The sequence below is a fragment of the Cylas formicarius genome, unplaced genomic scaffold, assembly GCF_029955315.1.
Source record: "Cylas formicarius isolate icCylForm1 unplaced genomic scaffold, icCylForm1.1 PGA_scaffold_8__14_contigs__length_24414737, whole genome shotgun sequence".
In the NCBI taxonomy this organism is placed as follows: domain Eukaryota; kingdom Metazoa; phylum Arthropoda; class Insecta; order Coleoptera; family Brentidae; genus Cylas; species Cylas formicarius.
The window spans coordinates 1,786,765-1,802,183 of NW_026844361.1; the positions used below are offsets into that span (position 1 = coordinate 1,786,765).

Below are 15,419 nucleotides of genomic sequence, written 5' to 3' on the forward strand. Positions count from 1 at the left end.
GATTAGGCTTTCGCTCTGAAATCAAAGCCCAATTTTTTCAAGTCCGCTTTGGCGTCCTGGATCTCCTAAAATAACGTTCCTTTAATGATGTTCCTGACGAAATATTAAACAATACTCCACCTTTTGCAATTCCACAGCGGCCTCCTCGCAATCGTTGAACGTCAAAGTTCTGTATAAAACCGTAAAAATCGCGTAGATCTGCAAGTAACTGTTGTAAAACCAATAACGCGTTACATATATCTTACTCACGCCAAATAGCAAAACCAATATGGCCGGAGAAAATAGTAGAAAATGGTAATGGTTTTCGTAAAGACTATTTTGTACTTTTTCTGTGACTAGGGCGTACCAAATGGAAAATAAGACGCCCAGAACTGTTAACCACTCCAACAACTTAGTCATGTTTAGCCCTAGCCACGTTTACACCAGAACACGAAATGTTAACATTCACCATGGAAAACAAGATGAACAATCATTGCGATATCTAGCGAAATAACCGCTTGAACATAGATTAACTAAAAGCTGATAACAAATTTTTCTTAAATTTAAATTTCGTAATATTTAAAACAGTGTATTGACTGATAATTCTGTCAATTAATGAAATTCAGTTAAACTATGATTCTAATCGCAATCACCGAACCGGATGTCGGTAACCGGCATAGTGATCTTCGCCGTGTGGCCCAACATACCAAAAAAAGCAAAAATTGAAGAAGAACTGATCGACAGAAAACAAAAACTTATCGTTTGGTAGTCTGTGACTGATTTGACAGTTTTTATTGATAACCTATTTTTTAAGTTTACTGGAAATTGTTTGGATGGGTACAAAAAGATTTTGTAAACGTATGCGACTGGCATTGTTTCAGCTATACACCACCGGATCACCACTTCGAAATTAACCAGCACTCCTAACTACTACTATTTGTGGTATTCCTTTTAGGATCAAACAGGCTCTATGAAATGGAAAACGGTAGGGATCTATTGTTTCAAAAAACATATGCTGAAAATTTATTTTAGAAGGAACAAAGAAAAAACTTGAAGACTGCGACCGATTAAGAATTCATATTCAGAACATTGATGGATCGGTGGTGAAAATCCACAAAAATCTGTCTTCCATCAATATCACTGTTCCAGAAGATAATTATTCCATTGCTAAGTAAGTGCATACTAGTTATGTCTGTGAAAAATTTTAACAGACATGATAAGGGGGGTTGTCTTTGTGTTTGTAATTTTAGAATTTTTCAAAACTGCAATTGCTTATCAAATAGTGTGCACGAAACGATAAGGATCTTATCTTAAAGTGTCTTATTGTATTAAATAATTATCGATTTATCCGACTTTTAAAAAAAGGGGACTACCGACCAACAGATCGCCCGAAGAAAAATTGCATGCTCTTTGATTTATCGTCGGACTCGATAGTTGGCTAACCCGCTTAAAATAAAGCATTCCAAAAACGGTAACGCGTAAAATTAGTCACGCAACCAACACAGACGGTAGTCTTAATTTTGATAAGACCCATTGTTATTAATCAAGAGAAAAAAAACAATCGGAATAATAGTTTTAGCGGATCGTGGGCATCGTGTTGGCGCCGTGGTCCGTGATGTGGACTGCGAGATTTGGACACAAAAGTTTCGTTGAATTTCTGTAAGTTTGCGCTTCTCGATTTACTTACGCGTTGAATCCTTAAACCCCCGCACGTAACCAAAAATTAGACGATACGCTTCGATTTTGTTTGCTTGAATTCAATCGCGGTTAATAACATGCGGAGCTTTTGTTTTGCGGTAGAAAAGAGACCTTGATTCCAAATCGTGGCGGCCGGCGCCGAGCGCCGACGGCCGCCGAAGGGGAACAACGTTGTCGCCGTCGATAGGGTTCGGCTGCTCCGTAGGACCGCTGGCGCGCCGAGTCCACGGCCGTTTATCGTAATTTTTCCCCTTAATTGTAACCCGCGGTTAATTATAATTCGTTCTTTCCAATTGTTTTGCGCGCTCTTGATTTAGCTTCGACGAGGTGACGTAGCGAAAGAGAACGTGCGGTACGCGCCGTGCGCACTTTCACCCTAGCGTAACCTGAAAGCGCCAAAATGTTCCGCGGTCGTAGTCGGCTTTGCAGCCATGCGACGAGTAAACAGACGTAGCGTTTAAATGTGTAATTAATGTTTACGATACGGCCGATAATGTGACAGCCCGTGAAATGAAAACTCGCGTTCGTGGTATGCAAAGGTGTTGCGCACGGTTTTCGGGAAATTGCGTTTTGCACACGGCCGCTATTTCGCCCGGATGGTCTTACGGAAGCGAATAAAGTGGAGGCAACATGTACGGTTACCGTAGAATCAGGTAGGCTGTGTTTTTTTTTACCGTCTGGTGTTGTGGCGATCTCTTTTTTATACTGTGGCCTCAATTTTAAATTATGGACGTCGATAGTGGCGAAACGTGGGCGAGTTTGATGCGTCGCGGCCCCGTAAAACGGGGCGATTTTGGTGAACGGTGACGCATAGCCGAGCGATGCGTGGTCTGTGGTCGTGCAAATGTAAATATAGCTTCGTTATGGTTGTTATGGTTGTATTTTACAATCGTTCAGAGACGAATCGCACATGCGTATTCGTAATGTAATGTTTTGATTTATTCAGAGCTGGGTTTCGAACTAAAAAATCTCTGTTCTGTTAATTGTGTTGAAAAGTTCGAACTGTGGGACTAATTGCCAGAATGGTGGTCGCATCGAGCACGTTTTTTTATTATGTGTTCAATTATTTCTATTATGGTATTAATACACTAACGTCCAGTGGCAAGAATTAACGCCTTACCATTACTGTTATTTGTTTTGTATTGTTATATTTTATAGGATTTCACTGTTGTTTAGCTTTTTTTGCCTTATGTTCTAATTCAAATTTCGTCGCCCCGAAGATAACGATTTTACTTTAAAAAACGCAAACTTATTGTGGTTTAAATATAGGTAAACTGAGGTAGTATAAAGTACCGAAAACTGCTAAAGCTGGATTGATAAAATTCAACATCTGGAGGTTTCTGAACATGCAGAATTGAAAAATGCTAACAGTAATGTTGTCAAATTTACCATTTATACGTTAAACATTATAATTTTGTTATTTTAAATGTAATGTTACATGTCCAATTTAGTAATGTCTCAAATGTTTAAAAAATTTGTTTCTATTAATTATTGAGCTACGGCAACACCGCATACACTTGTAAGGTTTCCTATGTTAGAAAACCCCTAAAAATCTGAGATGTAAGAATTGTTTTATTGACAGTGGCAAATCTGACAACACTGCTGTTACCATTTTTGAGTTATGCATGTTCAAAAACCTTCAGGTACTGAAGTTTATCGTTCCAGCTTTGGCATTATGATATCTCACAAAATTCGATATGAACAATTAAAAGCAACATAAAGAAATAGGGAATTCCATTTGATCTCCTGCTTTAGCTTATTGCATAAACGCATATTACCAATTAAAATTGAATAAAACGGCCACTGTTAAAAATAGTGCTAAATCGATAGGAAATTTAAAAAAAATCAAGATATCCGAGAAATAATTGAAAATGGGTAGGAAATCCACATATAGACGGTACGATTTGCGGTGACATAGTCGGTCATAAACCCAAGAGAGAATGTGCCTCAGTATTTTACCTGTTTCCATTCGTATATAAAGAATGTCAAAACCCACCCGTTTACTTGCTTAGTTAGTGTTCTACCTTTGTCTATTATGCTCGATCGACAACAAAAGAAGAAGTTATTAATTTGCCGCGGAGTTGGCGGATAAATTACCTCGAAAATGGTCTAAAATACGAGTTGTTAAAAATTGTCAAAGACTGCAAAACAAATTTGCAGTATGTTACGGACGAAATAATTGCTGAAACGGGTCATAAAGTTTTGAAATTTCCTCGTTATCATTGTATATTTAATGCCATAGAATTGGTGTGCGATCAGTGCAAAATGTTTTTGAATAAAAATATTGTAGTGAGGCGAGGCTACTGGAGTGGAATCTGTTAGGAAGGCAGTTCTCCAGACAGTTACCAAAAAAATTGGATCAGTTGTATAACACATACAGAAAATATAATAAAAGAATTCTGGGAAAAAGACAATACACTTGACGGTACCACCAGTTGTTATTAATGGACCATTTTCTGATAGTGGCAGTTCCAATGTTGGCTCTGATGCAATTATATTTGCAAATTATATTTTATGCGGTATGATATACATTTTTTTCATTTTTCGTTTTTTTTTAGTATTGTTTTAATTATTATTGCCTGGACAGGGTTTTCGGACAATAGTTTATTTAAAACAAATGAAAAGAAAGGGACAAAAGCATGATTTTTGTGGCGGCAATTTATTTTTTCAGTAATTCTTTTGCCGAAAATTTAATAATAAATTTCGTTATTCATCGTTCATTAGTTTTATATTATATGTTATAGGGAATTGTACATTTATTATTTTTAAGCTTAAATGATCCAACTTTAGGTTTAGTTTTCGAATCGTATTAATTGTAAATGAATTTTGTAAAAAGCTCAATTGTTTACAGAACATTTCATTTAACTGCCAATTTAAGCTGAACTGTTATTACTTTGCTCCATATTCACCTCAACAAGAGACAAATCCAATATCCCAGTACAACCTAGAATAGGTTGTTTCAAGTCTGCGCTGCTCAGTTATTGCACAGAACCGATTCTCATTTTCAAACCAAAACAAACTTAATATTTTAGCGCAGTCAGGTACCTAATAGACACTTTAATCAAATAGACGGCCGATAAGGTGCGGTTATTGCGATAGAAGAAAAGTCGACGCGATAAGCGTTTTATTGGGACAGTGCGGGAATTGTTTTTTTAGTAGCAAAGTTCTGACGAACGTTTCGTTGAGTGCGATCAGTGATACATACCTGTAGGAGTAACATTAGGGTTGTTTTATACCTACATATCACAGATACAAATAATCAGCTATTTTGGTTAATTAGCGAAAAGTTCAAGTTCGACAGGAGCCTTGAAATAGTAGATGTACTGTTACGGGTTATAATTTCTTTTAAATGAAATAACCTATTATTTGATCCATGTTTGATATGGGATACATGATATATGAACCGAATATCGAGAATTGCGCGTTAAGAAAAAAAAGCACTTGGTGGCTGTTATCAACGAATCAGGCAGAATATCAGTTCGGTAGTTGGTGCGATCGAGTGTAGTGGTTTTTAAAATTGCGCAATCATGGATCGGATGCCTTTACTGGAGGATACCGACGAGTCAGACGAGTAAGTCCGCCTTAAGAAGCTCCAATAAGCGATCGTTAAGCATAGAGTCGTGATTGATGAAGCGAACTTCAGGTTAAATACGGTCTAGAGCAGGGGTCTCCAAATAGTTGCTCATTTTGACCACTAGATTCAGTTGTCACATTTAGCAAGCGTATGCTTAGATAACTTCAGAAAGATTAATACGGCTTTGGCCCTTGGCACTTCTGGAGGACCAAGACCGAAAAGGACTGCCTAGAGGACCCGCATGTTTGTGTTTAGTAGGGTTACAAGTCGTTCCACTCTAGAATCCTTATTGGGGCATTTGAGTCAGGTGTGCAAAATAGTGAGTCCCAATTGTCCTAACTTTGGTTTATCTGTGGTACTTTGGACAAACAACAATCCTCCAACAAGTTCTCCCCACTGTAGCTTATATAATTGGTTGAAAATACTGAGTACCGTGGAGTTTATCTTTTAATTAGTCTTCTTCATGTGCCATGTACTGTAGAGAGTGCGACTCTTTCTTCTGCAACCCTGAACAGGTCCCCATCCATCCCATCCCATCTTCATTTAAACTTTAACGTTAAAGTACTGCTTATTCAGTCCTAATTTAATATGGAACGATGGTAAGAGATATTTACGGGGATCAATAAGACTATCGTTTAGAATATTTTTTGATACGACAGTTTAATTAACCCTTTTGGTCAGTTTTTTTGAGGCTCAATGTTGTTGTTGTTTCTACTGTCTCAATCACAGAAAAAACGGGGATACTTCGTATATCCTGGCAGTTACAAAATTAGCAAAACTTACGTCCTTTTTATTATAAAATGTCTTATTCTGCAAGAGAAAAATTTAATTTTGTTAAAAGCAAAGAGGGGCTAAGCTGGCTCAAAGGAAACTTGCTATAATTACCACCCGATTGCACTTTCCAGAAAAAAAAACCTTTCATCCAATCTATGAAAAATTTCAACAAACGTTCAGCCTATCTCCAAAGAAGTTCCAATTAGCACTCTTATTTGGTTTATTAACCTTTATCTGTGGGTGATTTCTGAAACACCCTGTATGTGTAAAATATATCTTTCAAATTTTTTGCTATTTTTTGAACAACTTTTGTATTTGACATTTTTTCAAATGCTAATTATAAGACAGACAATACAGTTGCCGTATATCCAACAGGCCACGCTTCTTGAACTACCGTAAAATTGTAAATCAATTTCAGCTTGTTGCCTTACACCTTTTGCATGTATACAAGCCCATCCTGGAAAACTATTTTCTGTTCCTATTCTTCATTTTAAGCTACCAAATTGTCGCCTAAAGTTAACTAAATCCTTGTTTAAAAAAGTAATAGAATGTTAACTCAATAAGGTGAAATATTTATAATAAGTATTAAATTTGATATCGTTATAAAATTCGGCAATCTAACGACTTGTCAAATGAAATTCGATATGGCGCCCAGGGCAAACAAAGTAAATAACCTTTCCTTGTAAGCAAAACTGTTTACTTTTTAGCAGATGATCTTATTTTGTGTCTGTTGAAAGTGTTTAGTTCTTTTCTAAACTATAAAAACTTATTAATTTTTGGTTTTCAATTGTATTTTGCTTTTCTTAACTCTTGGTAAGTATTGTGTAAAAACATACGTTTTAATTAGTGTAGTAATACTATATTACTTTGAAATACATATAAAATGAAAATGGTTTAAAATGCAAGTTGTATTGTGGTTGATTGTGAAAATACGTTCAAACTGCGGTCGAGTAGATTTTTTGCAAAGTGCCAAAGGAACAAACAGCTAGGAAAAATTAAAGATTTGGAACAAAGAAAAAAGAAAAATTCGCCATATGCCTTAATGGATGATACATCGAATATAAACAAATGGACATATTGTACTGGCTTTGAATATGGCATGCTTAATTTTTTAACATTTGAAAACATAAAGGAATATATTCCCATTACTGCAGCATTAAGTTGCTGTAATCAGTTGATCATCACCTTTATAAAGTTATCAAGACTGAATCCACACTTGGCATATCATTTTAAAATGTATACTTTTAAAATACCTATTTCAAAATATTAATTAACAAATGTATGAGCTGTAAAGACCAAATTTTTTTATGTAAAATAAAATTAATATTACAATGATTTCTTGTTTCTAAAATTAGAGGTTCAAAATTTTTGAGTGTGTAACGCAACAATGTTTAACTTCAGCAGCTCCCATTTCATTGGTGAAGAATTTACCCTAGAGTTCTGGCATTATGACCTCATCATGGTACCTACTGAAGAGCAATTTTTTAATTTTCATGCCAAAATTCCCAATTCGAATAAATTCTTTGTTTAAATAATATATTCGGCGATCATATGACAAAATCGCTATATTTCAGATTTGATGCAAATATTTGAATCTGCACTTGACAATAATAAATATCCATTTTCGGACATATTCGTTTTTAATTTGTTGTTAATAAATATGGGCACTTCCCATACAACACTTACAAAACACTAATCTGTCTGGAGATGCCGCTAGTTCAGGCCACTTTTCACTTATTAAACAAAAATGTCGTTCCTTATAGTAGAACCCACTTTTAAAACAAGGGCTGGTTCTTAGTGTAAAAGCTATGGCAAAACAAAAAATAACTTATAATATCCATATTGGTGACTGATGAAACTCCATCTACGAATTGTAGTTTCATCCGATATCTACAAAAAAAATCATTTCAACAACAACACCAAGTATTTTACATTTTTTTAATATTACATTTCGCCAATTTTCTTGTAATAATTTTGTTCCCTAATGAGTCTCCATCTCAAAATAACTGACAGTCAAAATAGGACGCTGCGAAAATCGATTTGAATACTTCAAAACTCACCACACTAATGATTTTCTACCCGAGCTACAACAATAATTGTTTGCGCTAGACGGCCGTATTTGATCGTGTTATTTGGATTGCCTACTTTGCTGGTTCTAACCAAAAAATTCTGTTTATTTATCTGTCACTCTATCACGTATAATTTTCTCTGTAAGTCACTTCTCAGCCGTTGGTAGATCTGTTGTTCGAAATCCTACACGAACTTTTCGACACTTTGTTAGCATATCTTTGGATTCGTTAACCTCTCGCTGTCATTGCAGCACCACCTCGGATTCCTTCGGCGTCGAACGTCAAAATGGCGCCGGTGGTTCCCCCAAGGGTGACTCCAGGTATAACCCGACCACGCACGGTAACGATACCGTGAGACTGAACGTTACTGGCATGACCTGTCAATCATGCGTCAACAGTATTCAAGACAGTATCGGTAAAAGGCCCGGAGTCAATAGGATTAAGGTAAGACGAGGAGTTTAATGAGAAGAACGACTTTTGTTTAATCAAATTACTTAAATGTAAAGATCAAATTATGAACGTGATTACTACTACTACTACTAATACGCAAAAAGTAGTTCAGTAACTAAAAACAATGCAATATAAAATTTGATATAATAAACATATACCGGGTGATGCATTGCCGAACGGAATATAGGAAATCCCCTGTAAATTTTTAGATGCCGAAATACATTTTATTGCAAAGTTGTAATTTAACTTTTTGAACTCATGTGCCAAGTTTGAATAAATTTTAATAAGCCAATCTTCAGTTAATAAATTAAATATGACGGCAAAATTGCAAAATATTAATACAACAAACACTAGCGAATATTTTCCATGACGTTATTTCCAAAACTTGACGACGTCAAGCTGAACAATGACATATCATTTAAAGGACGGTTTAGGCAACAAGGAGCTTCAAGAGACGACTATAAATTGGACCCTCATGAGTTTTATTAAAAATAATTAATAATTATAATAAAAATACGGCTACCAAACATTGCTTAAAAAGACACATTATTTTTTAAGTAAATGTTCAAACATCCCTCCATTAACAGTTAAACGATCATAAGATTCATTTCTAACATTGCTTAGTTGATATTGTGAAATCCTGTCGTATTTATAGATTTTCAAATTTAACATTTTTCTAGATAACACTTTTCAAGTGACCCCAAAGCGAGAAATCCATCGGCGAGAGGTCGGGTGATCTGGGTGGCCTAAGGATTCCGAACTTTGGGCCAATAATATTTCCCAAATATTCCCTAACCATCTTGACGAACAACTTCTTCTAGTGCGGGTTCAATTTGATTTTGTAACAACTCCAAACAACCAAAACAAAATGCTGCTCTTCACAAATGAAAATATTATTACTATCACCAATTTTCGTGTTATCATTGTCAAAATGTGTTTTACTGGGGTTTGATTTATTATCTAGCGGTCTAATTCTTTAAACAGGAAACGCGGAAGATCCGGTGCTATAACTTTTATTGCAGACATTTTTTCGATTATATGCAGGATTTTTCATTTGTGCACAAAAATCTAAGGGACCCTGAAAATTGTTCTTTTTCAGCGTAAATTAATAGTCGCAAATTAAAATTCATAAAAAATGGATATCTAGTTTATACCAGTAATGTAGGCCTTATCAAGAACTACAATTTTTGTTGTATTGTTGGGTTTCGGCTGTCAGATACTAGGTATTTGAAAAAAATCCATATGAAAATCACTATTTCTCGCGGTCAGTCTAGATGCGATAACATTATTGACAATTTCAGCCTACTGGATTATAGTTTCGGAAAAAAAATATTTTCTCGAAAACTATTTATCATCATGATCATCGTCATAGATCAGGAAACGTCGGAAATCCATGGCTATAACCTCTGCTTCAGATATTTTTAGAATTATATACAGGGTGTGTCATTTCCCAGCGGACAACACGACGATAATAAGACGTCGATTATTGGTAACAAATTACGTTGATTCGGCCTTACCGTTGACTTATATATGACGAAAAAATGACGTGAAAATATCACTGCCCATTTATACGTAGATTAGGAAACGTAAAATAACGTCATATTAAAACTTAAATTTTACATCATTCTTTGTTGTTGTATGGCGTACTTTACACGTGCCCAATTAAGGTAGTATGGAATCTAAAAAAAGAAGAATATGTAACGAAAAATGTATTAAATATATAAATTTTTATTATTTTACATTTTTCTAAAAAACAAAAAAAAATATTTTGGACATATTAAAAAAGCCGCGGAGGTCTACTTAAGTTGCCCAAACGAGTGTAATACTGGAAACGCGCAACTCTCATCTTGCAAAGGAAGGATAATAATCCCATCACAAAATTGTTGAGATAAATCTCCTAGCACATCTATATACAAATCAACTGAATTTAATGGATTGATAACTATATTTTGTAAGTCAGAAAAAATTTTTCCCACAATAAAAATACCGCCACCATTCCTCCTTAAGATATTATAAATTTCAATAGTTTTATTGTCAATCATTCCATAACAATGTACTTGAGCAAAGTTAATTGCCGTTACAGTGAAATTTTGAAAAAACAGTTTTTTATACTGTTTGTTGTTATGATAATCATTGACTTTCAGAGGCCCACAATTATGTGCAAAGGCGCATTTTAAGGTTTTCAAATTAAGGTAAGGTTACCATGTTCTAATAATCGTCTACTTATTTGTTGCAAGGGAGATTTTGATGATTTAACCAGTAACTATAAAAAAAAAATTAAAATTGGAAAAGATGAAAAATTGTAATGCAATATCCACATTTCCTTTAAGGTGAAATGTTGTATATTGGAAACTATGGCCCATATAAATGATGACAATGTTTTACAAAATTCTTTAATAAATTATCAGCTAATTCTGTACCAAATTTGGCTATATGCATATAAGAGCACAACTCAGAAGAAATTCCCAATATTTCATTGTTTTGCTCTTTAATGTAATTGAGTAAAAAAAATAGTTTACCTCAATCCTAGAAATGTTTTATATTTTCATCTACAGATAATTCTATTATGTAATCTTCAAAACTAAATAGTTTGTCAGTGTCTTACCTGACTCGAAAAAAATTCTATGCACATTACATAAGGGCCAGGAATCTTCCTTTGGAGATTCTCCCTGTTTTAACAGATTTTCTTGGATTTTCTAGGAGTTAACCAACAGTAATAGATAAGCCGCCACCGTCTTCAAACTCGACTATTATGAAAGGGATTTCTGCATAATTAATAAAGAATGTGCTTACTAAATCAAGGGACGACTAATTGTCTCAGTCCCTACGAAATACGCAAAAACATCATCCACATATCTGTACCACCAAAGAAAACTTTTAAATAACGGATGTTCAAGTATAATATTTTCCAGATTGTCCATAAAAATTTCGGCAAGTAGAGGACTAAGTGGGTTTCCCATAATTAGTCCTTCTTTAGAAATATAAAACTGACCATTAAATTCAAAGTAATTTTGGTCTAAACAAACTATTATACTATCCAATAAATCTTGTTTAACGATTGGGTTAATTTGTTTTTAGGTGAGCATGCTGTCTATTATGTTTATTACATCAATAGGTGGAATATTAGGAAATAGATTTTGAACATCGAATGAAACTAATAATGCATTAGGAGGGATATTAATATCTTTGACCTTGTTGACTATTTCAAAAGAGTTTTTTATTGTAAATTTAGGTTTGAAGTCTGTGTAATTTTCTAAAATATTTATTAATCTTGTGGACAGTTTGACAGATGGTGCTGTTACAAAAGACACAACCGGCCTGATTGGCATACTCTGTTTATGTAATTTAATTAGAGAGTATAATTTTGGGGGTTGCGGATTAATTATTTTTAGTTGATATTTATCCGTCTTATTAAAAAGTAAGGAATCTTTAAGCAATTCTTTGATTTCTCTCTGGTATGTTTCGGTAGTGTCGTGTTGAATATATTGGTATAGTTCTGGTTTAAGAAATTGATGAGTTTTAGAAATGTATTCTGAAGAATTGATAGCTATGACTGTCTTTCCTTTATCCGCTCGAGTAAATACTATATCGTTCTGGGAACTTTTAATTTCGATTGTTTTAATTAAGGACATTTGGGAAAGATCTTGATGTTTTTTGCTAGTTGAGACATGTGATTTAATTAAATTAGCTAAAATGTGTTTGTTTGGGTTAGGATCGTAATTGGCGATAGCCAATTCGCACTCGACGCCTAAATTATCTAATTCCCTATTTGTGTTTGGATATTTTAAATTAAAGTTAAAACCCTTTTCTAGTAGTTCAATCTCACTCTCAGAAAATGTGGTCTCAGTTAAGTTAACAAATCTATTTTAAAACCTATGGTTGGAAAACTTTGAAATGGTAGTCTTGTTTTTAGAGATTTTTGTAGTAGAAATTAACCTATCTAACTTTGATTTTTGTCTAAGATATTTTTTGTGGATAATATTTGAAATATCCAGTCGGACTCTATTGTCTAGAATGTCAAACTCTATGGGATTAAGTCTATGAGACGATTCGGAATTTATAGGCTGATAACTACCCCTCTTTCTGCATTAAACTTTGAAAAAGAATTAAATATTATAAAAGAAATTGCATTCAACAATGGCTATTATTGGTCACTGAACTTTGAACTCTATATACCCCGCTCTATTACTGAATCTCAAGGTTTTAAAACATTAACATACATAGGAGAACCTAGTAATAAAATTTCAGATTATCTCTCGAAATGTGGCCTCAAAATTGCTTTTAAATTTTAAATTTGATATAAACAATAAACCTAAATCTAATAGATCCCAGAATTCTGGAGTCTATAGATTAAATTGCGGATCATGTTTTAAGATTTATATTGGACAAACAGGTAGATCTTTCAAAAAATATATCAACGAACATCGACGAACAATAATTCAGATTCTAATTACGCTATACATTTAAATTTAGAAAAACACAATTTTGACGACAATTTCGATATTTTACACACTGTTTCAAAAAGTAGAAAATTAAATTTACTAGAAGCTAAGGCGATTAATAAGATGAGAGGCTCGAATGTATTACTTAATGACCAACTGGATTTGAATGGATCCCCCTTGTTAAATCTCAATGTAATACCTCACATTAAGTAATTACAACCTGTTTTGTATTTATAAACATCGGTACCGTTTGATATTCGCATTTGATAAAGGCACGGTGTTGCCGAAATAGCTGTCATTTAAATATATTTATGTGAAAATCTGAACAACGTTTGTTCTTACTAAAACAGTATTCAGTTAATTACAGTTAACATTGGAAATTTTTGTAGAGTTCGACTTTTAAAATTGAATATAATAATAATAATAATAGTAATAATAATAATCTTTATTGTCTAACAGATTAACATCTATTTAGAAGACATTTTCATCTTGAGAACTATAACTAAAATTATAATAAGTAGTCAACTATATACACTCCAGCAAAGTAAAAGTGAAACATACAATCCGTTACAATATTTCAAATTTACGTTTAATTAATATGGTAAACTGTGAGCGATTAAGACAAAAAACATCACTGTTGAACCGCATTCTAGTTTTGAGTGCAAATAACTATAGTATAACAGTTTTGGAGTATGTTTCCTTGCAAAATCTCACTATGAATCCCAGCACTTTGAGTGCACTGCCACAGGCTTTATCGACATAATTTCTGAAGGAGAGTTTTATGTCAAACTTTACACTCAGGTCATTGAAATTGTCACATTTTCTTAGTAATACGTGATCCAGATGATAATTAACTGTTATAGTATCAATATATAATTTCCAGCATTTTCTTTCTGCCGATTTACTTACTACGACCGTAACGGGACAAACGGTATATTTTTTTAAATACGCGCTCGGATTTTGGGCGGCAATAAACTGTTTTATGTAGCCGATAATGACGCCATATTTACCGACACTTATCGGGAGGATTAAAAACCAAATTATACAAAAAAAATCGTTTCATTCGCGCAGGTTAGTTTAGAAGATAACGCTGCCGTTGTGTCGTTCGATCCTGCGTTGACGACCGCGCGAGACATCCGCGACGCCATAGACGACATGGGTTTCGAGGCGACGCTGCCGGCGTCGCACGGCGCCATCGGTGAGTGCGTCGTCGAAATCGGCGGCATGACGTGCAACTCGTGCGTCCAAAGCATCGAAGGTATGCTGTCCACCAAACGAGGCGTCGAATCGATCAAAGTGGACCTACAGGCGAAGGAGGGTCGAGTGCGATATCGTCCCGACGAGGTGAAGCCAGGAGAGATCGTCGAACAGATCGAGGACATGGGATTCGACGCGCGTATTAAAAGCGTCGACGGCAAACCGGTCAAAATGGGTAAGAATAATGTAAATTTATATGTTATTACTTATCAATTGCTTTTACTTACTTTATTTCTAAATGCTCCGATTTTAAAAGTTCTACTACTTCTAAAACTCCAGACATAAAAGCTCATCTATTAGCTCTAGTTTTAAAAGTTCTAGCGCTCACAGCTCTAGCTGCAAAAGCTTCTCTATGAGCTCCAGTTTTCAAAAATTCCTCCAAAAGAACTGCCTTTAAAAGCTCTCAATCATTGACTGTTTGTCCGATAAAGTTTTTCTGTATCTCGTAAGGGACAGTGGGGAAGGCAGAATTAAAATCCGTTTAAGAAGTGACCATACGTAAAACTCGCCCAAAACGTTAAAAGCTTTTCTAAAAGCTCCTCTGAAAATCATAATTGAAACTACTGACTCTATTTAAAGCTCTGACTTTGAAAGTTCCTCTTAAAAGTGTAACCTCTAAAATCTCTTCTAAAAATCTGGCTTTAAAAGCGCCTCTAAAACTTTAGGTATTTTAAAAGCAGTTCTATCTTTAAAAAATCTATTTCTTCAGGCCATTTAAAATATCTGGGTTTAAAAACTCTAAAAGTTATAAGTCTCTAACTGCCTTTAAAAGTCAAGTTCTATAAGTCTTTTAAAATCTCTTGAAAACTAAAAGTTCTAGCTCTAACAGGTCTAGCTGTAAAAACTCTACTATAAACTATGAACTCTAGTTTTGAAAGGTTAACAGCTCCAATATAAACGATAGTTTTAAAAATTGCTCCAAGAGCGCGGGCCTTAAAAGCTCGTCTAAAGGTTTTAGCTCCAAGAGCTCTACATCATTCCATTTTTGCAAATAAAGTTTTACTTCTTACTCTTCAATTTATTCTAAAAGTTCTGGTTCTAAAAATCCTCCAAAACTTTAGTTTTGACAGCTTTCGTAAAGGCTGTTTCTTTAAGCTCTAGATTTAATACTTGCTTAATACTTATTCTGCCTTTAGAAAGCCTAGTTCTAGAAGTCTTCTAAAATGTCGGAACTGA

General features: G+C 34.5%; 1 protein-coding gene across 6 annotated transcripts in view; it reads left to right on the forward strand.

Annotated features, from left to right (window-relative positions):
- Positions 1-407: 407 nt before the first annotated feature.
- Positions 408-15,419, forward strand: part of LOC132706528 (copper-transporting ATPase 1) — a 57,978-nt gene continuing 42,966 nt past the window's right edge. For 3 of the 6 annotated variants that reach the window (XM_060677896.1, XM_060677900.1, XM_060677899.1), the window contains exons 1-5: positions 408-843; positions 891-964; positions 1,012-1,150; positions 8,346-8,538; positions 14,058-14,418. In XM_060677896.1, coding sequence (XP_060533879.1) covers positions 955-964; positions 1,012-1,150; positions 8,346-8,538; positions 14,058-14,418 — 703 coding nt within the window. In that variant the 5' untranslated portion in view covers positions 408-843; positions 891-954. Of the gene's footprint in view, positions 965-1,011; positions 1,151-1,967; positions 2,331-4,834; positions 5,249-8,345; positions 8,539-14,057; positions 14,419-15,419 lie in introns of those variants that run through there. The other 3 variants (XM_060677897.1, XM_060677902.1, XM_060677901.1) reach the window with 3 other exon arrangements.